Source organism: Colletotrichum paranaense (genome assembly GCF_030867605.1).
Source record: "Colletotrichum paranaense strain IMI 384185 chromosome Unknown Scaffold_6.1, whole genome shotgun sequence".
In the NCBI taxonomy this organism is placed as follows: Eukaryota; Fungi; Ascomycota; class Sordariomycetes; order Glomerellales; family Glomerellaceae; genus Colletotrichum; species Colletotrichum paranaense.
The window spans coordinates 2,351,390-2,372,009 of NW_026848964.1; the positions used below are offsets into that span (position 1 = coordinate 2,351,390).

Consider the following 20,620-nt stretch of genomic DNA (forward strand, 5'->3'; position numbering starts at 1 on the left):
ATTCCGGACGTTCACGTATCTAACAAAATGTTCCAAATCATACAGAGTCATGTCCGTCTCTGACCCCGTGGTACTCTACACACACAAGTGGATGTTCCGCAGACGCCCAACACCAATGTACCCAGATGCTTCCCTGGAAATCCCCAATCGGTGCCAACCAAAAATTACATAGAACAGCAATCGTGCTTTGAAACCACTTCGGTTGATTAGTCCATGCCGACATACTTGAACCAGTTCGGGCGGCAGTCGTCCTTGTGCAGCCAGGCCTCGCCATCAGTGAAGCGGCCTGTTACGCAGCCCTTGCACTTGTTCGAGTTGGGGCAGTTGAAGAAGGGAATGTGCTGGTATCCGATGTCGCGGAACCTGGTGCATGTTAGTTGACTGATCTTCCGTATGGAGCTTCGTGAGGCTTGGCAAAACGTACCAGTGAATCTTGGACTTGTCCTCGAAAAGGCCCAAAGCAATGCTGTGGACAGGAGCATCGCCCCATCTTTCGTAGAAGAAACCCCCAGCGCGGTCCAGATGCTGGAAGTAGTCCTCATACGCTTGGCTCCTCCAGAAGTCAATGTCGGCAATCTCAAAGTTGCTCCAGAAGTGACAGGTAGAGTAGCCATTCGCATCAACGTTGTTCTCGGGACGACCAGCCTTGTCGGTGAGCCAGTCCATGGCGTTGTTCTCGTGGAGGTATTCGGGGTGCTGCGCGAGGAACTTTCTAGTCTCGGGCCACAACGTTGGGATGGACTTGGGCGCGTCGTACAGGTTGACGGTGAAACCATATGTCTTGTTGTTGTCCTGCATGTAGCGGAAGACATCGTAGTCAACGTCGCAAAAGAAATGGACCTTAGGCTCGACACGCCAGTAGTACTTGGTGTGCTGCAAGGCAGGGTGCCTATAAAACATGCCACTGTTCCAGCGGCACATGGAGTGGTACGAAACCTTATCGGCGTACTGAATGTCGTTTTCCTTGAGGATCTTGACGGACTCTTCGTACAGGTCTTTGTTGATCCAAGAGGGCATCTCCCAGTGCTCTTTAGGGATGAGTTCTAACAAGTTTGATTAGCGCGAGAATTGCGTAAGGAATCGTCGCAAAAGCTTACCGTATCTGCACTCAGCCTTGGTGGCCGCCTGAGTCCTTCTCTTGAACTCATCGCTAAAGGGAACCTCATTGAAGAACGTCCATGGGTAGTTGAACTTATGGTTCCAGGTTCTCTCGAGATCGACCATTGACTGAATCATTCCATCCAATTCCTCGTTTCTGACCAGCGCCAACAATGTGGCATTGATGCGAGCGGAGTCTTCGATGCCGGGGGCATATTTGTCGGAGACATATGTCAGAACACCTTGAGGTTCACCGGTAGCTGTGCACGGATATTGTCGTCAGCGATCTATGCGATGACTGTAGTAATTGCAGGCGCAACTCACGATCCAAGTTGGGGTCCCGTCCATTCTCGTAGCGCACTGGCTTCTGGCTTATCGGCCTTTCGGGGCCAAAGATCTGGTAAAGGAAGAAGCACCAAAGCATCACGGCGGCTAACGCCAGAGCTCGAACTGGGCGGGCGACCGCCATTTTGGCAGATGGATTGGAAGCAAGCTAGCAGTCGTAGGAATGATGTGGGAAGGCGGAGGTATCTCGACAAGTCGAGCCGTCGAGCGATGTCAGGTTCGACTTTTGCGCGAATAATCAACGGCTAGCGGAAAAGCCAGGTCGTCGAAGTCGATCGAGTGGTGGGAGATTTCTCGGTCGCGGCTCGTGCCGTCGGTTTCTGAGGGCCGTTCGGTGGTGTGGAAGGGAGATTTGTTGACCACTAGGCCAGATTGAAGAGTGACGCGTAAAAAATCGGAAAAGGGGGCGTTGATGGCAGTTGTCCTAGGTCGTTGGATGCTTGAGGCTGATGTCACCCCGTGAAATTTGCCAATTAGCGTCTTGCATTGGGAGAACCAAGGACCTATGGGCGCTTTGTCCAGCTGTCGCACCCCTGTAATGAGCGATAAGGGAGGATCAGTACCCCCGCGCGCCCCTCTATTCGGCCGGCATCCTAACACCACCTGCGCACCAGATGGCTGTCGCGTGTACTTGCGACAAGCACTTCTACAACGCGTCTCCTGACGATGCCGACAGATTAGCTCAATGCCGACACATGGCCCCCTGTTTCTCATGATCTGACCTTGAAATCCTTCGCCTGGCTACTTCCGACGACAAACAATGACATTCGCTGCAAAGCTCGGCGCCTTGACCGACGAGCTGGTTGAGGTCATCATCACATCGACACCGGACAAGGTGGGAGACGGTTCATCCCATCTTGCATGGGCATACACAATGCAATGCAGCTCGGCCCGTCGCTAACACCAACGGCAGCACATCAGTCGAGAGCGCTTCAATTTATTGCGCGAGTCTTCGCATCGCAGTCTCAAGCATCACAACTTCCTGCGCACCAATCAATTCGACATTGACAAGCAGCTTGTCGGCCTGGAGGAGCGATTTAGGGTCCACCATCGTGAAGGCTTGGCAGATGCCTTCAAGGAGCGGCTCGATGCGTTATCAGAATTCCGAACGAAGTGGCACCCTGACATACTTCATTTTCTCCTCGAGCTTTCCGATAAGCCAACACAGAAAACCCGACTTGGCGACCTAGAACTCCTTCGAGAGCCCGAAAAAGACCTCGAACCGCCGCTTAGATGGGAAGACATCGCGAAAGAGGATAGATGGCACGAGGAAGCTGAGATATGGAACACCATTGACTACAGCGATCACTCTGGCGATGAATATGGCGAGGCTAAGTCAGATACATCAAGTGTATCTGGTGAGACATCTCTCTCAACTCTGGATACATCAGTTGGCCGGAGACCGGAGGCTTTCGAGATTGCCTCGTCTGACGAGGCAGCCCTCAAGGTTGTTCAGGATAGCCAGGCTTGGAGGGTGAAAGGCAAGAAGACTGCGTCTTCAGCCCGACCGCAAAAGGTCGCCATCACAGAGTTCCAGGCGATGAGAGAGGCCCTCTTCATGTTACAAGGCCTACCCACGACATTGTTCCAGAAAGATGGTCTTGCCGACCCGGCTTACCAGATATCCAGTCTTGAATGGGATACACACAAAGCCCTTGTGAGCAGCTTCGCGGAAAGCGGGCGCCAAGTTTCCCAAATACGAACTTTTTCGAAGAGATCCCAAACAGCGCCTCTCTTTCAGGTTTTCCGTGACAATGTCATTGCCTGTCTGCAATCCTTTGACGAAAGGTTATCCAATATCCAGAGTAGTCTGGCAGTGGCGCGGGAAGATACAGTCATCAGCATGGCAGCAGTCCTGGAGGAACTCAGACCAAGGATGGAACCTTTAGTATCTCTCTCAGAGATTATAAGGCAGCTTTACGATCCTGCGAATGGTGGAGCGTTCCGCTTTCTCGAGCTTGTCTACGATGAAATTAGCAGAGCCCAGCTCTCAGGTCGCGATTCGACTTATGACTTCCTAGGACGCATATTCTTCAACTGTTTTCAAGTCTATCTCCGACCAATTCGACTTTGGATGTCAGAGGGGCAACTCGTGCCAGGCGATAAGATCTTCTTCGTGTCTGAGTCGCCAACCCAGGTTCCGCTGCGTCAGGTCTGGCAAGAACAATTCAAAATGAGACGAACATCAGAAGGGGTCTTGCATGCGCCCAGCTTCCTGCAGCCAAGTGTTGGTAAAATCTTCACGGCTGGGAAAAGTATTGTTGTTCTCAAACATCTTGGAAAATTTGATGCACTTCGTCAACTCTGGGATGATCACGAACCCCCTCTAACATTCGAAGCGGTCTGCCCGCCGGGCCTGGAACTTGCACCATTCCCCGAACTATTCACATCGGCCTTCACTCTATGGATGCAGAGCAAATATCATGCGACCTCGGAAACTCTGAAACAGGCGCTCTTTGATTCTTGCAACCTAGAGTCGAATATTGGCGCACTGCATCACCTCTTTCTCATGGCTGATGGAGCTGCGGCTGATGAATTCTGCAAAGGCATTTTCGCCCGGCTAGACGCCCTCAGGCCCGATTGGCATGACCGATACTCCTTGACTGGTTTGGCTCAGGAGGCATTTTCGCCACGAGTTGATACCACCCGCCTCTTTGTCACTGTCCGGATCGAAGGCCAAAAGAAATCTGTTGTCGCTGGTCGCGATCTCATCCGTACGGCCTTGCCAGAAATCACCCTCCAGTACCGTCTTCCCTGGCCAGTGCAGCTCGTTGTCACCGAAGACACAGCTGCCCAATACCAAGCAGTTTTCACATTTCTCATGCAAATCAGACGCGCCATCGGCCTCATCCAACGCAACCGGATCCTCGAAGAGCTTGCTTCGAGAAGCGATGTATGGGGTAGCAAAGCGCTGTACTACCTGCTCCGCTCGAAGTTGATGTGGTTTTGTAACTGCATCCAGACATACCTGGCAACGCTGGTTCTAGCTCCTTACACAGAATCCCTCCGCTGGAAAATGCGAGAGGCCTATGATGTAGATGCCATGATCAGGCTTCACGAAGCCTTCGTGAAGCAAGTTATCGACGCTGCATGTCTCGGCAGAAAACTGGATCCCATACGCAGTGGCATCCTGGACATCATGGACCTAGCCGCGAAACTCGAGGACGCACAAAGCGCTAGCGTCGCCGAGGAGGCTGAGGAACAACAGGAGCTATCTCGTCTTTCCATCATGTCCTCGCCGATGAAAGCGAGTCCCCGCCGTCGAAAACCGGCTGTCTACGCCGAAGACAGTGACGACGAAGGTGCGGAGCGTCTCGGGACCAGAACCAAAAGGGGTGCAATTAATGCAGGCAAGGGCTACCTAGAATGCTTGCGGGAGATTAAGACGGACTTTGAGAGGCACCTAAAGTTCATTTGTGGGGGGCTACGAGGGGTTGCCAGGGCCTCAAGCGACGAGGCGGCTGTGAAATGGGACCTCCTGGCTGAAATGCTGGAGGTGGGTGTCAAGGAGGGCGCTTGAAGGCTTTGCCAAGTTGGTAGGGGACGGCTGGCAGCATTGAGAACTTGGTCGTGGAGACCCGCAAAACCATTAGAGTTTACAGAATTCCGGAAAAGGATAGGGATCGACATGGGATTCCTTGATTCCCATACTCCTGTCAAACCGCCGGGCCAACGCCAACTCATTCCCACTGCAGATGGGTCCTGCAGCAGATTGAAATTATTGGAATCCTGCAGAGATGATCAAGTTGACTTGGTGGGCGGTCAAGAGCAACATGAGACGATGCTCGGTAAGTGCCGCCAGGACACGAGGTTTACTGAACCGTATCGTGCGATGCCTCGACAATACCTTACAGCAGACTTGAGCTTCAACCCACTTCTCCTAGGTGTTGCATCTGATGAGCTGATTCGATCACTGAGGTAGTCTACCTTAGTTGGCTGTGGTCCCTGAAAAAGAGAGAACATCGTTCGCATAAAGGTGTGCTAGGCTGCTAGTGTGGTGATTCATGATTGCTAGCGTAGACCCTTGGAGTCGCAACCACGAGACTGCTCGTGCCGGAACCGACGGGAATCACAACACCACGACGGTGTTCACGATGCCGCCCGACGTACTTGTACGTCTCTCCGGCGGTATCGAGGCATTATGGACTTCGTGCCCCTGCCCGCCAGGGGACGGGGTTCACTGATGCCAACTTTTCGCTCTCCAGACAGCCTCGAACCTTGGAACGAGCAAGATCGACGGTGGGGCCCAACGGTTGTGACCGGAAGCCAGGGGTCCCTTACAACGATTTTGGGACCAGAGGGGGTGTGAGTGTGTTGTTGTCGACGCCGACTAAGGCGCCGCCTGGCGAGCGGGTGAAAGACCTGCCGACATGTAACGTCTCTTTATGTACTCTGTAGACGTGCCCCCGCGCGTTTCCCTTGCGGAAGTCCATGATCCGTCTACGGTGGCCGTCCACGATTTGAGTTGAGTGTTGCGTTGGTGCCCGAGAGTATCCGTAAGAGCAAGGAACTGGGAAAGAGAGCCCAACTCGGGAAATTGAAGCTCAAGCCAGGGTGCTCGTGATCAGTTCTAGACTCTGCTGGAAGGTGGACCTTGGTTCTACACGTGAAGACAGGGAAAGTTGTTCTCGCGGGTTTGCTGAGGCTCGTCAGCGGTTGTTTCCGAGAACTTCACACGTTCTTTCAGGGCTGGCAGCATGATCTTGGCCGGTCTTTGGAGTAATCCATTTCTAGTCGAGTAGCCAAGAACTAATAACAGCAAAGTATAGCCTGAAACCTCCTCGTTCGTGATCATGGAAATGGCCTTTTAGAAGCACCTCACGAATGAGTTGAAGGTACTGGTGCCTTCATGAGACTCTTGGCAGGAATGGTCACATGTGAAACGGTTTGAAAGAAACGGAAGTTGAATGTTTGTGCGAACATGACCGTAATCAGTAACCGGGTGTTTTGTTTCGCCGGCTTCCCGAAACGGCACGGTGCCCCACCATCAGTGACATCCGCCACAGCTGCACGGTTTGCCTGCGAGATATCAACACCTCCAAAAACTTTAACGACAACCTCGCTTTCACCCACAATTGCGCCTACCGAACCCGAATCTATCGTCGCATAACCTTGCGGAAGCCCATCGTTCAAAATGTCTGAACGCAAAGTGCTCCAGAAGTACTACCCCCCGGATTTCGATCCCTCCGCCCTCACGCGTAAGCGCGGTCCCAAGCAGACCGGCCCTAAGGTCCAGACCGTCCGCATCATGGCGCCCTTTTCGATGAAGTGCACGACGTGCGGAGAATACATCTACAAGGGCCGCAAATTCAACTCCAGAAAGGAGACGAACCAAGCAGAGCGATATCTCAACATCCAGATTCACCGCTTTTACCTGAAGTGCACGCGGTGCTCGGCGGAAATCATCATCAGGACCGACCCCAAGATCGCCGACTACGCCGTAATCAAGGGCGCGATACGGAACATGGAACCCTGGCGCAACAAGGAGGGCGAGAAGGAGAGCGTCGACGAGAGGCTGGACCGGTTGGAGCGCGAGGAGGCTGAAGCCGCGGGCGAGGAGGAGAAGAACGCGATGGCGGACCTGGAAGCCAAGAACGAGGACGCGAGGCTGGAGATGGCTGCCGCGGACGCGCTCGACGAGATCCGCCAGCGCAACGCGCGCATCCAGCGGTCTGAAAAGGATGGCGTGGATTTCTCCGAGTACGTCGTCAGGCCCGAGGACGAGGAGAGGGCGAGGCAAGAGAAGGAGGACGAGGAGGCTGCGCGGAAGGCTTTCGCCGCTGCGAGGGAGAGGCTTGGAGAGGAGATTATCGACGACGATGAGTTTGACGGAGGGGTCATTGGTGGACCATCAGCAACCACATCCTCCTCATTATTGGCGGTGGCAGCGTCATCCTCAATGTCAGGGGAAAAGTCGGAGACTGCTGCACCGGCGGGGACCGTGAGGGATACTTCAATGATGCCGCCGCCGCCGCCTCCCGCCAAACGCGTGGTGAAGAAGAAGAAGGATTACTCTGCGGCGCTTGGCATCAAAAAGAAGCCTTCACTGGTCTGAGAGTTGTGTGCCATATGGGAATACAAGCCAGGGCGTGGCTGCAGCAATGTTTGTTCTCGTTTCTTCCCCCTGACTCTTTGTCGCTGCCCACCTGCATCATCGCGCAGGGGAAATGGAGAGCAGCTGCACGTCATCTGTCTCTTTATATCATGAATAGGGCTGTTATTGTACTTGGTGGTAAACTTTAATTTTTGGGCATGGCGTTTCGGAAAACGGAGATTTACCGCACAGACTCTTTTCTGCAGGGTACATAATCAAGGCATTGGGTGGACAGACGGTTGATGGCGTAAGGGTACACGTACAAGGACAATGTACGGAGTAGGTACTAGACGAATATTGAGCGATCAAAGGCAACACCGACAGAAGGGGTCGAAGCCCACCCCCATTCCCCGCCTCTCGTTCTATCTCCCTTTGACTTTTCATTTTTCGGACGATGAATACCTAGCGATATAATTAAACTCTAGCCATCCAGCATTGTTGAGACGTCACTTTCGACCGTTCCCCCTCCTTCTCTCGCTTTGTACGTCGCACTATTTTGTCCTTTGCTGTGTTCTAGATGTTCCTGGGTTGTCTGTGCTTTTTTTTCTTTTGCACAAGCTCCACTGTCGATCTTCCACCTTGACAGGTCCAGCGCTGCGAAAGCCGATGCGTATGTGTGCGTGCCCGCGCATGTTCGCGTTTGTGTGTTGAGCTTGTGAATAGACTCCAAGGTTCGGTAATGCAACCGACCTCTTGGCTCTCTCTCTCTCTCTCCCTCTCTCTCTCTTTCTCTGTGGGTTTCTTCTTTAATTGCGCGATTCAGAGTTTGGGTGTCTGGATCGCGTCGATCGTAGCAGGGTTGGTGGCTCCAAGTAGAGATGGAAAGGATGGCCGCCCTTTTAGGGAGTATCTGCTGGAAGTGGTCGCAAGTCCTAGATTGTGGAGGGATGGTGGAGGAGTATTATCATCGGAAGCGAGGGATATATGAGAAGTAATCGTAGTATGTTGTTTTGCAGTACCCCGCAGGATTGGTTATGACTTTACTATGGTGTGCAGATATGTATTGATCGTATGCTAACTGGGCTTTGTGACATATGCGCATCAAAAGAGTTGTGAGCAGTTTCGGGTAAGGTCAGGTATGTGGTATAGAGATAATGAGACATCACAAGGGAGCAAAGTTGTAAGTTTTTGTAGCGATTGTAATGATTTATTCGTTCTTATCATAATCATGGATGATCACCCTCGACATCACGGGGTGAAGCTGCCCGATAACCATCAAACCACCAACGCCTGAGGGTTTCCCCTTATAAACAATACCCGCCATCTTAAAGCAAACTCTTTCGCGCCAAATGCTAATATTGCCAGATTCTGATTCCATCGCGCTAATATCGTGCTAGACCGAGTTGATTCTGTTGTCTGCTCTTCGCAGTCGCTGAAAAGAGGCTCTCAAGCCGATAAAAAGACCGGTGTGATAAGCCGAAGACCCGGTGAAAAGGATCAATGAATGGAGTAGCCATTACGATGTATCAAAAATGATTTAATACGATGAATCGTGGCTGGATGAGGAGTGGTGAGAGTTGTGAGGGTAACTCGTGCGGCCGCCGGATCTTCTCGTAGAGGAGCGGTTGGCAGCCTCCATCTGGCGCTTGGTGTGCTGGTGCATCGAGCGCATGTAGGTGGAGAGATCTGATGGAGGAGGAGGAGAGACAGGGATGGAGACGGAGTAGGCGTCTTGGCGAGCGGGCATGGTGGAAGGGCTCATGGAGGCGATTTAGATACAATATGTGGTGTTGTTGGAAAGTAAGCCGCTGATGAGAGGCTTAAGGCGTGTGAGGAGTAGTTGTTGGTTGGTAGATTGCTTCCGGTAGTTGGATGTGATGGAAGCGTTAGGTAGATATAGAAATTTGTAGATGTATTTAAGAACGGTGTGAAGTTGTTGTTATTGAAGCTGGGTGCTGATGAAACGGAATTCAAAATACGGTGGTTGGCAGGAAAGGTCCTGGGTTTATAAAAGAAAATAAGAGGGGCGAAAAGGCTCGCTGCAAGGCTTGTCGTGGAGAAGAGGTGAACACAGACGTAGGGAAAGTTGGGCAGGACGGGGTCGTGTGTGTGGTGGTGGTGAGCAGCACGTCGCCCATCAGGCAAAACACAGGGTCCTCCGTCACTAGCGGATGTTGCAAGCTATGGGACCTACGCTAAGGTATACCCCCCTCCCTTTTTCTCAAGGGTCGAGGGGGAGGGGGTCTGAGTGTGGGAAGAGACGAGATTGAGCAGCGCAGAGTAGAGCAACTTGCCCACGCACAGAGAGTGAGAGAGAAAAGCAGGCACCGTTCCTTCCTCTTCACCCCCTCATCCCTCCCACTCAGCAAAGAGGAGCTGCTGCATATCCCGCCTACACTCAATTCGCTAGGGATCGGCAGTGATTGACGGCGTCTTAGCGTTCTGCTGTACCCCCGGGTGAGGCCTGCACGATATGGCGTAACTGGGCCGGGGGTCGAGGCGCAAGGGGCCAATCAAGCAGACCTCGCCCACTGCTGGGTTTATTGCCACGGACAGGGCTGATGATGCAGTAAGCGGTACGGTGATACACTGCAGGCCACAAGAGAGGTGGTTTGCGGGTGCGGGAGGTGGCCGAGAACGGAAAGACCCTGCTGATCAGTTGTCCACACCGAAAGTCACCGGGCATGTCTACCGGTACCTACTGGCCACACATTCTCACGCGTACCTACGGAGCACAGCTTGTTCCTCTCTGCCTTTCGCGCTTCTTTGGAGTAGCTGTCGACATGTCAAAATACCTGTCCCCCGAATCTCGGACAAAGACAGCGACGATCAGTCCCCTCTCCATTTCGCTTTCCTACCCTTGGAGGTTCTGGACCGGCGGACGGGGCGTGGAGCTGGACGGGAGACCCTGAGAAAAAGAGGCTTGAGGGGTTTCTGATCCATGTCCCATCAATACGTCGAGATAGACATGGCCAGACTGCAAGCGAATAGGATTGTCTCGAACATCGTGCCCATCCTGACGCCAAAGGCTCAAAGGTGTGTTGGACCCTTGATTTTTTGGCCACCCCATGACCTTACAGGAGGACGGCATTATCGAAAGCTTGAAACCTCCCCCAACTCTGATGGAGGGTCGGCATGTTCGTTGTACGATTGTGCTGCCACAGCTGCATGATACGTCTATCTCATCCAGGTCCAGGGGAAGCAAGCAAGCTCACGGTTAGGTCGCCATCCACAAGCAAGCAGCTTGCGCGAACGAACGACGATGAGGGTTCAGTCCGGGGGGTCACAAGCCAGCCAAAAAGAAGCGTGTTCACATTAAAGACAGGCGCTACTGGCACTTGACCAGAGCTTCCCTAGTCAATAGGTCAATGACGGGAAAGAGATGGGTGGTAGTAAGTCTTGTCTTGTTTAGAGTAGCAGGAATGTGGTGTAAGGGAAGTGAAAGGTTGGCAACGGCGCGGCCAAGCAGTAGCCAAGCAAGACTTGTCGTCAAAGATCGGCGGGTGGAGCAGACGTCATTGGCCGAAGCGTCTGCGTCGGCCGGACCCCGGGTGTGGACGTTGCTGTCAGTGGGTCCGTCCAGTGTCCCACCTTCCTTCTTTTTTGCCCTGGTCGTCCGCCGTCGCCCTCAACCTTTCGGGCAGTGGAGACTTCACCTTTCACCACTACTATGTGCAACTTGGCGTCCCTGGTCTGTGCCTGGGCGCGGACACCATGCCGTCAAGGCAGAAGGCACGGATCCCAAACAAGAGTGTGGAAGGCTAGCCGCCAAATCTGAAGCCATTCGGCAACTTTTTGGAACTGCTACCTCCCGGGTCCCCACCGTCTTTGAGGGCTATCATTGGTTTGATCCTCGTGTTAGTGGGAATACTGTCCAGATCGTGACCACCTTGCCCAAGGGCCAGGAACGTACCTGTAGGAAATTCCCATGATGCCCTCATGCCCACCATCCTCCGTCGGCATGGGAATTTGAGAAATTTGCCATGGCGGGGAGACTGACTTCGGCACTCTTGGGCCTCAATTTCCCATTCCCCCCTCCCCTAAGAAATGATGAGGATGGGAATTGCCCCCTTCTCCCCCCTTCGGTGGCAACCCTATTCAGCAGAGGCCTCTGCGCTGATTCTCATGATTCCCGTGTCAGGGGCATCTTGACGTGCGGCTTGCCCCATCACGCCCTCCCGCACTTGACCTGGTCCCACCGGATCTAGCCCATGCCGAAGCTATTCAGAGTTGAACACTGAGCCAGCAAGATGCCAAGACCAGCAACAGGGAAGCTTTGAACAAATTTCGGCCCTCGACATCACGGAGCCGGGTCACGGAGGAGCAGACAAGGTTCATTGTACCGTAGGCCGCATTCGGTCTTGATCTGACCCTCACCGAGAAATTGGAGACGTTTCTCTTCGGGTGAGAGATTTACCAGGACGTCAGGGGTCTGCAAACTAAAGCTCCGATATACGCTGGGGTTGAAAGGCCGGGGAGATCTGACAAGAAAGAAAACACACTTTGTCGCTAAAGGAAAGCAACCGAAACGGCGGGTTTGCGCGTTTGGAAGCTATGTAATGGCCCAGAACCTCATTGGAGCATAATTGGCCTCTCTCGACCGTGGCGAGACAGTTGTGACGGAAGGTACGCGATACGCAGTAAACCGTAACGTAAGATAGATGGCCGGGGGGATCGCGAGAAGGGATGGATGCTCTCAGGGGGGGATGGAGGATGGGCCATGGATGGATGCATGTGGCCAGGACGTATCCGTTGCGGCGGATAGACCTCGAACCGGCCGTAGCTTGTACGAATAGTGGGAGTGCATCCGTAGGTAGACTACAGAAATTCAGACTTTGGGGCTGGCTGGATGGGACACACAGACGTCAAGGCTGACGGAAGGCAGCTCGTCCTTCCTCTCAGTTTGTTCGGCCTTGCCTCAGTTTACGTCGTTGGAGCTGTTTGGAGGTTGGTGTGTCGTCAGGTCTTGCCAATCAAGTCTCGTGTGAAGTCACGCTGCGCCACTAACCCGGCGCCCTATGATGTCACTCGCTGCTCTTTTTCTCACCCTGGCCCGACGGTCGGATCCCCCCCTGCTTTTCGCTTTAGTTAACCAATCAAAACGTTGGAGCGAGCGTTTTCTTCCATTTTCTCCCCTTCCTCCCTGGTAACGTTTTGACAAGCTGCTCCGTCACACACACCACAAACACGCCCCCCTTTCCCCCAAAAGGCTCAAACGCTGGTCCATTCCGTCACAGGAAGGAATGATACGCGCGACGACCTCATAGCACCACAGACAGCACCACAACTTACGTCTTTCTACGTCTCTTTACGTCGACAGCCCGCTTAGACCGAGTTCCACGAGGCAGAGAGAAACCCTCTTCTCTCTCAGATCTTCAAAGATTTGCACGTTTGCTAGCTAGAATGCGGCTCTCGTCTCGCTTCGCTCGAGCATTGCTGCATTGTCTGTCATGCACACCTAGCTGCTATTAGAGCTAGATTCTTTTTTTTTTTCCCCTCTCTTCGCATCACCCCTTGCCACAGCTTCTCTCATCATCGTGCGACCCTTACGACGGCTGACAATGAAGAAAAAAAGCCTCCCGTCTATACTATGGGGGCACCCATGAAGCAGTTCCCGCCACCTGCATCATACCATGACTACCCACACTCTCTATGAGCTCCCCTCAGCCTCGAATGGAGACACAGGCCCGCGCCAAGGTTCCAGACCCTGACTCTTGTCTGACCCGGACCACAAGAAAGAAGGAGAGCTCACATACCTCAAAGTGATATGAACGAAACTGTTTCTTTGCGCGTCCGCCAAAGGTATGCCATCACACGTGATGACGCCATGCCTCTCACCTCACCTCATCTCTACCGGCCGCTATGCCCGAAGAGCTGGCACACACAATCAGATCTCAATCCTCCTACTTTGGGCGGATGGTCGTCTGTGACAGCATACCGGTACTCAACGACGACCCCTGAATTACAGCTGGCAAATATGTACTAGCTAGGAGGGTTGCTTTCGCCCCTGCGTCCTCAACTCTCGGCCACGGTAGGAGCCGTCCCAACGGCTGGACCACGCAGTATGATCAAATGGCCCGCATAATGACATCGATCTCGCCTGCGATGGGCCCTTGATGGAGGCTGAGGGGTCGTGGAGGTCTGGGGAAACATCCTCTGAAACGTCATGAATGATGTTATACTACCTCTAGAGAATGGTTCCCAACCGGACATCTATGGCTTCCTCTACGCCTGAGAGAGTTGTCGGCCGACGCCTCGTCCACAATGATGAGCCCCGACCTCGAGTCCCCGATCCACCGTGAGAGTATCAAGGTCCACGTACCCTCAAACTTAGCGATGATAGTCCTAGGCTCGAGCATCACTGAACCGCCTGATTGGGGCCAGAGAAGATAGCAGCACGCCGAGTCCTCTTCTTCTACTGCTCCCTTTGATCCCCAAAACCTCTCTGACCGTCCCGGTGCCTTCCCCCGCCACTCTACGGCACCTCTGCGTCCGAATTTACTGGGGCCCAAGGGGTTTGAACTTGTCACCCAACGGGATCCTCGCCGCTAACCGTCCCAGTAATGATTGGCTGTCGCTGAGCTCTTCGGCGATCCTCCGTCATCCTGACGGCCTTTCCGACTCCTCAGGCGCGACCCTCTCTGCGATATCGAAGCTTGCTCGTTAACTACGGGACTCGGGTAGAGTTTGGGCAGGCATCGAACACCGAGCGTCTTTTACATCTCAATACTGAACATCGAGATCGAGATACGGCTGCGGTCCAAGTAGGGTTGTATGGTCGATGTGCGTGTTTCGCAGCAAAAGGGGTCTGTGGCGGTTGACTCGTCTGTCTACTATATCATATCAGCATTGGGGACTTGTTGGTTTTCAGTCTCTCTCCTTGTTATGATCATAGTACGTCACTATCACGCCGATTCGGGCCACAACGTAGGCGGATTTCAGCGTGGAAGAAAAGGTTGCGATGAAGGAGTGCTCCATATTCACTGCCCAAGACTTTTAGAATCCTATCGGAGGTGGACCACGTCGTACCGGTCAGTGAATCAGGCGTTGTTGTAAGTGTAACCTAGAGGATCTCATGGTCCTACTAAACAACGCCTGTGCCGTCATTCTGGCCCCCAGATCCAATTATAGTTGATCATGAAAGTGGGTGTCGCCCAGCGCGGGAGTGCGTGGTGACTGGCGATTCTTCGTCATGGTTTAACTCTCGTAATCTTACCTTAAGACTTCTTGGAGCAGTCTCTTGAGCCATCTAGAGTGTAATCCTTTGTGAGAGGAGACCTATGGCGCTCTTACCAGTGGATTTCGACTCACATCAGATTGTCAACCTTGACGGCATTTCGACAAAGCAATTGTAGTGTGTTTGCCTATCCGTTCTTTAAAAAGCACGCGAGCGTGGCGGGAAAGCTGGCTGATCGTCCTATTTAAATCGCCACTATCATCATACCCTGACGGTCGTATCCTTGTTGAGAGGGATTTCACTCAAGGTCTGGGCCAAGTGAGCACATCACGAGGGTGGTTTTGCTCAGTTGTATGGTTTATTTGGTGGTGGTTGCCCCCGGAGCTGATAAAAAGTCTTCATTTTATCATAGCCTGCCATCGCGTAGCACATCTCTTCACTATGAGGAACAAGTCACAAGGAGGGTTGTCTTTGTATCTCAAGTAAGTAGAGGTACGACTCTAGCCTGGCCGAGTTTATGATCACCGAAACACAAGTCTAAAAAGGGAAGGCAATTTTTGGAGCATTCGAGTATGCAATTCTTACTCTGACCTCGGAAATCGGCACTACCCCTATGAAGACCGGTCGATACTCGGATCAGTGAGGGACCATTCGACCGTGGACCAATAAAAGGCTCTATTGAAGTCATTTTTGAGAGATAACCAGATCTACTTGCTCCTTCCTTGAGGCATACCAACGCAAGTCACCCAAATGGTAGAGTACCAGATATATCCCTGAGTCTTCTCGAATTCGAAAAGCCCAGCAGGTGGTATAAGCCTTCGGCAGCAAACGGGATAACTGTTAGCTTATCTTACGTGATACCATCATTCTCAACCCACTACAAAATAGCCCCTGCCCAGATGCATCATATTGAACTTTCCTTTGATGGTATGATGATTTGCCGAATAACTTTTTCACATCCTGGTGATAGTCTCTAATTCAATGCACATTGCAGTGTTCGAAGTGACGTTAAGGACCAAAACCACCTATGTAGGGTAATCTATCTTGCACGTGTCGGTCAAGAGGACACGCGGGCAATCGTCCTTGCCGTAACCAGGATAGAAAAATGAGAGAGGCACCAGACTACACCTACCAGATGAGAATGCCCATGGCTCATACAAACGGCGCGTCCTTCTCTCCCAACTCGTCATGGTGGCATATCGTCAGAAAAGCGCAACGTAGAAGGTTGTACAAGCCATTAGAATGGCCCTTCCACCCACCTACTTCCACTTCAGGTTAATCAGTGGGCTTGGCAAACTTCTCCCTCCTGTCACATCCTGATGATGTAGTGCAGCATACGATATCACCCACTTCGTTCCGGCCGAAAGGCTGCCCTTCTAATGTATGTACCAACACGCCTACTGCCTACTTACAGCAAGGTTCCTAAGCTCCTCACTCGATTCCAACCGCGAAAGCGAAGCAGGTATGCCTTTGTTGCTGTGCTCACATCAACCCCTCCGAGTGACACACGGTTGATTTCCTCCTCTCTCGTACAACGACGGTGGGCACATGATTCAGATGAAACCACCACACATCAGATCTGACACGGTATTTGAGAAATCTGTCTACATGAGATTGTGATCTTGGTATGCTAACTGGACTTCCAAGGGAGTAGGCACGGCATCGACCACCCGAGAAATATTGTTCAGACGCTTGCGTTCCTGAGCAAAGACGTGCGTAGTCGCGACGAATTACAATACGACTTGTCCAACAAATACGCAGACGGGAAGGAGGATGACGACCGTTGAATCCATCAACGTGTGTCACGATAACTCCCGTCTGATCTTACCTAAAGGACCCTTGTCTCGCCTTACAACAATCGACAGCCCAGGTCGATCTTTTGCCGATCCTCCACCAACCCCGCTGCCGGAGTGTTCTGAGTCGCCGCAGACCATCGAATAGGTCTAGGTTTGGTCTGTATATCATTCATCCCAGACCCTGCTACCAATTGAGGGAATCGGAGGGTCATCGTGGTTCAGCCATGGCTATCATGTCCTCCAACCAGTTGGACGGTGAGTTCGCTCGCAGAAAGCCAAAGTGTACGAATGCATTAGTGTTCGGGCTGGGAGACCCCATTGAGTTGTGCGCATTGTCGATCTCTTGGAGCAGACAAACACTTTTGCGGCGACAAATCACATTGTGCTCATCCAAGGTGGCAGAAGGGTGTTCATGAGAGGACGACGGTGGACGATCATTCCTGCAAACCCCCATTGCTGGTGTTGCGCAGTCGATCAGCTGAAGCCAATAGACCACGGCCAGGCACCATTCCTATCACCACTAAAAGCAACTTGACGATGTCGGCATCCCACGCGGAACCTTGGCGTTCACACAGTACTCTGGTGCTGATTATATGAATGCAACATAGGCTTGGCTCTGAGGCGCATTAGGCGGGCAAACCTTGCCTTGACGACTCATTGACGCCGATTTTGTTGCTGAAAAGGTCATTGGTAGGTGAGACAAGCTTGAGCCTCATTCCTATCCGGATTTGGGTCAGTTCCAGTCATTTAGGATTCACTTTCACCTCTAAATTCCCTCCTTGAACCAAGTCTGTTGCGCAATAAGCCGGATCAGCCGCTGGATCACCGACGAGCAGTAATTTGGGCTTTGCGCACATATTCACCGTCAATATCTCCTCTGCAGCCTGTGGCCTCGTGGTGAAGTTCAGATGGCGTCCTTTTTGGGGTTTATACGTTCCGGACGGCCATTGGCGAAGACACTGGTAGACTCCGGATGCCGAGCATCGGAAACAAAAGGCCGATGTTTCATGGTCTCCTGCAACTCAGTACTCGCAGTGGCGGGGTTGTGCCAGCCACCAGGTCAACATGGATTCCTTGAAGCCAGGCCGGCTGCATCCGTTTCCCCATTTCTTGGGGGCGCCGTAGCAGAAAAGATCATTCTTTATTGTTTTTGATCTCGCAAGTCACGGGACTTTTGTCATTGGCTTACACTCAACTATCAGCACGGAAGAGAGCCGGAGCCCAGCTCAACACAACGTGATTGGCTTTGACCGCAATGGCCAGTCTCTAGGAGAAGACAGTAAGGGCGCATCCCCAACACACAGACCTCGGGTTAAGTCCAGAAACTATGCCGGCGTCGCATAAGCATCCCATCTCTTAGCTGACTACTCCAGCCAGCGAAAATGATCGCCAACCTTTATCTCCACAGACTCTGCCAATGCAATATTGGACAGGTTCAAAGGGCCTTTCCCGGGGTCGCTTGGGAGGATATAGAGCACAGAAGGCAATAGCGGGATAATGCTGGAGATCTCGGCATGGTGTATCGTTATTTCAAGCAAACACCCAAGGCGGACAGAGGGCGGAGAACTCACGATCCCTCGGCTGGGCGCGATGTCGCAACATGCAGTCGCAGCTTGTTCCTGTTAAGTTCAAATAAGGATAACCCTGCATAATCCAGGTACAGGCTCTCCCCGTCCATCGACGCGCATCTCCCGAGGCCCAGGAAGTGTGGTCGTGGGCCAATGCTTCATGCAGCAGGCAGTTGCGTCTTGTAACAATAGTGCTAAGACTGCGTTTCACCCTGGATCGACAATGTTTCCGCACCCACGGATGACCCCCAAGGTTTACTTGAGGCGAAAAGAGTAGGCGCCCTAGATAATGTCTGGGCAGGTCGCTCAAAGGCAAGATAAGTGTGGCCTGAACTCTTTTTCTTTCCTGTTAAACGACGTTGTGGTTGAGCCAGGTCTTTCCGCTTGGCCGTGTTGTTCTTATTCATTCCTTTCTTTCTTTCGATTCTAAACACAGTAGCGACTTACTATCCACTCCTTCAAGATATTTCTTAATAATGTTATCCAAGGCTATTGCCGTCCTGGCGGCGGCGACGTTGACGTCGGCCGCTACGCCCATGGGCTTTATGCCCCAGTCAAACACTCCCCTAATTGTTTCTTACGGAGGCATCTCGGCACTGGATGGCGTGAACCTGCCTAGAGATTGTAAGTTTTCACACGGTCGAGACCAAAGAGCGAGGTCAACCTAACAAGAACCCAATAGCTAGTCAGACGCAACCCACAATTGCGACCGAGCAGCAGCTCAAGGGCCAGTATGCAGTGATAATGGTGGATATCGACGTCCCGACCAACCAACCTCCCAAGACCGGAACTCTCCTCCACTGGATGCAGACCGGTCTAATGTCTGCCGATACCCCGACGACGCTCAACACGACCGCCGGGCCCAAGAAGGTGTTCCTGATGCAAAACAAGATGAACGCAGCCGCTCTGGCGCCGTACATTGGCCCCAACCCGCCCGCGAGAGAGCCTCTCAGCCATAGATACACCTTTGTCGCGGTCGACCACACGATGATTACGCAGCAAGGCCTGATGGCCCTCTCCGGCGCGGCTCAGAGCCGTCGTGACTTCAACGTCATGAACGGCCTCATGGCGGCTGGTCTCTCAGACAAGGTTGTCGCCGGTAACTTCTTCCGCGTTACGAACGCCGGACCCGTTGGTGCTGGTCAAGGAACTGGTGGTGGAGGTAGCCGCGGTAACAGCACCGGTGGCGGAGGCGGTACCATGCAGCCTAAGCCGATGCCGATGCCCGCCCCTGCGCCTCCTGCCGGAACCCCGACTACCCCCGGTGGCGGTGGAATGCCCGGTATGCCCAACATGCCCGGCATGAGCATGGCTCCCGGTATGACGATGCCCATGCCCGGTATGCCGGGTGCTAGCGCGCCCCCTATTGGTGGTGCTCAGCCGTCGAACCCTGCCCGCGCCAGTGGTCTCAGCCTCGCTCCTGGTCTCGGCCTCATGACCATGGGTCTCTGCCTCATCGGTTCCCTGTTCGTCTTCATGTAACCTTTACGGGTCGTTACGGGCACAGAAAGTGATCCAGGTTGGGGAGTTTTTGTTACACTTGCTGAAGAGGCCAGAAGATGTTTTCCTTTCTTTTCCTGGCTGCCGCTATAAGCTGAATGTGGAGGGATGCTAGTCGTATATAGGGTAGAGCAGCATGCCAATACAATAGCTAAGACGCGGCCACATTGCGTTTCGTTCACTTTGTAGTTGTGATTAGCTCGTCTCAGTGATGTCTATGATCCCAGTCCTCCGTACAAACATCCTGGTAATGGTTCGCTCGCTAGCACCACATCCCTACCTGTGGATCGTGGAGCCAAAACAGGCCAACGGTTTTGGCGCAAACTTGGCAAACTTGCATCTCCTACCGATAAACCATCATGACAGCGCAATTGATGGGTCGATATTGCTGACAGCAACAGTGGTGAGAGCCAACTGAGTGCCACGACTCAGCCCCTCGGGACTGTCAAGATCGAGGTCGGAGGGACAGCGTGGCCGGGTCGGGACAAGAACGTAGCCAGCTCGGGATAAGGACCTGGTCGGTCCGGAGGGATTTGGGTCCAGTCCCCGAAATCCTGGCTGAGTGGCCTTCCTCCGCACGGGCCCGGGGGACCGATCATCCCCGTGTCACATGCACAATCATGTGATCTCGTCACGCCCTTCCTTCCCGAGAGGGTCGTCACGACCTGCCATCATATGGATCCTTAGTCATGCCAGCGCCTGCCCTTCGATGTCTTAGTGTCTGCAAAAAAGTCCGCTCCGCACCGCGCGCTCACTCGCACTCTCAAACACAGCTTTCCCTTGCAAGTGTGCTACTCAGTTTTCAATGTCTTTCTTGATCTAGGCCCGTTTCTTGCAGTTGTTCCTTGCAAATAGCGCAAGCGGATGTTTTTCCCCCTTTCAAAGCATTGCATGAGTCACTTACACCTGTTTTTCTCGCGCGCCTAGTCTACAGGTAATAGATTGTAGTCGCCTACCTGACTAATAACTGTATCCGCCCCGAGCGGCTAATCCGTACGATGCGTCTTGTCACAGCCCACAATGATCAATCTAGCACCTGAGGTACCCGTCTAGATCTCTATCTGAGGTGTGGTTCCTTCCGTCTTGGGTATCCGTCCGGGGT

General features: G+C 53.0%; 8 protein-coding genes across 8 annotated transcripts; 6 read left to right on the plus strand and 2 right to left on the minus strand.

Annotated features, from left to right (window-relative positions):
• Window positions 1-206: 206 nt before the first annotated feature.
• CPAR01_08445 (glycolipid 2-alpha-mannosyltransferase) lies at window positions 207-1,567 on the minus strand (the record flags this gene model as incomplete). The annotated part of the gene is made up of 4 exons (XM_060492713.1): window positions 207-363; window positions 425-1,043; window positions 1,098-1,358; window positions 1,423-1,567. The coding sequence occupies 4 exons, from the start codon at window positions 1,565-1,567 to the stop codon at window positions 207-209; spliced, it is 1,182 nt and encodes a 393-aa protein (XP_060349083.1).
• A 636-nt stretch (window positions 1,568-2,203) lies between these two features.
• On the plus strand, window positions 2,204-4,963 carry CPAR01_08446 (Spc97/Spc98 family protein; the record flags this gene model as incomplete). The annotated part of the gene is made up of 2 exons (XM_060492714.1): window positions 2,204-2,278; window positions 2,357-4,963. 2 exons carry the CDS (start codon window positions 2,204-2,206, stop codon window positions 4,961-4,963), a joined length of 2,682 nt encoding a protein of 893 aa, XP_060349084.1.
• A 1,614-nt stretch (window positions 4,964-6,577) lies between these two features.
• CPAR01_08447 (uncharacterized protein) lies at window positions 6,578-7,498 on the plus strand (the record flags this gene model as incomplete). Its single annotated transcript, XM_060492715.1, has 1 exon — window positions 6,578-7,498. The coding sequence occupies one exon, from the start codon at window positions 6,578-6,580 to the stop codon at window positions 7,496-7,498; it is 921 nt and encodes a 306-aa protein (XP_060349085.1).
• A 1,516-nt stretch (window positions 7,499-9,014) lies between these two features.
• CPAR01_08448 (uncharacterized protein) lies at window positions 9,015-9,239 on the minus strand (the record flags this gene model as incomplete). The annotated part of the gene is made up of 1 exon (XM_060492716.1): window positions 9,015-9,239. The coding sequence occupies one exon, from the start codon at window positions 9,237-9,239 to the stop codon at window positions 9,015-9,017; it is 225 nt and encodes a 74-aa protein (XP_060349086.1).
• Window positions 9,240-10,845: 1,606 nt separating this feature from the next.
• On the plus strand, window positions 10,846-11,409 carry CPAR01_08449 (uncharacterized protein; the record flags this gene model as incomplete). Its single annotated transcript, XM_060492717.1, has 1 exon — window positions 10,846-11,409. The coding sequence occupies one exon, from the start codon at window positions 10,846-10,848 to the stop codon at window positions 11,407-11,409; it is 564 nt and encodes a 187-aa protein (XP_060349087.1).
• A 1,895-nt stretch (window positions 11,410-13,304) lies between these two features.
• On the plus strand, window positions 13,305-13,870 carry CPAR01_08450 (uncharacterized protein; the record flags this gene model as incomplete). The annotated part of the gene is made up of 3 exons (XM_060492718.1): window positions 13,305-13,417; window positions 13,468-13,508; window positions 13,671-13,870. The coding sequence occupies 3 exons, from the start codon at window positions 13,305-13,307 to the stop codon at window positions 13,868-13,870; spliced, it is 354 nt and encodes a 117-aa protein (XP_060349088.1).
• A 2,167-nt stretch (window positions 13,871-16,037) lies between these two features.
• On the plus strand, window positions 16,038-16,441 carry CPAR01_08451 (uncharacterized protein; the record flags this gene model as incomplete). The annotated part of the gene is made up of 2 exons (XM_060492719.1): window positions 16,038-16,116; window positions 16,302-16,441. The coding sequence occupies 2 exons, from the start codon at window positions 16,038-16,040 to the stop codon at window positions 16,439-16,441; spliced, it is 219 nt and encodes a 72-aa protein (XP_060349089.1).
• Window positions 16,442-18,494: 2,053 nt separating this feature from the next.
• On the plus strand, window positions 18,495-19,500 carry CPAR01_08452 (uncharacterized protein; the record flags this gene model as incomplete). The annotated part of the gene is made up of 2 exons (XM_060492720.1): window positions 18,495-18,642; window positions 18,701-19,500. The coding sequence occupies 2 exons, from the start codon at window positions 18,495-18,497 to the stop codon at window positions 19,498-19,500; spliced, it is 948 nt and encodes a 315-aa protein (XP_060349090.1).
• Between the last annotated feature and the right edge of the window lie 1,120 nt (window positions 19,501-20,620).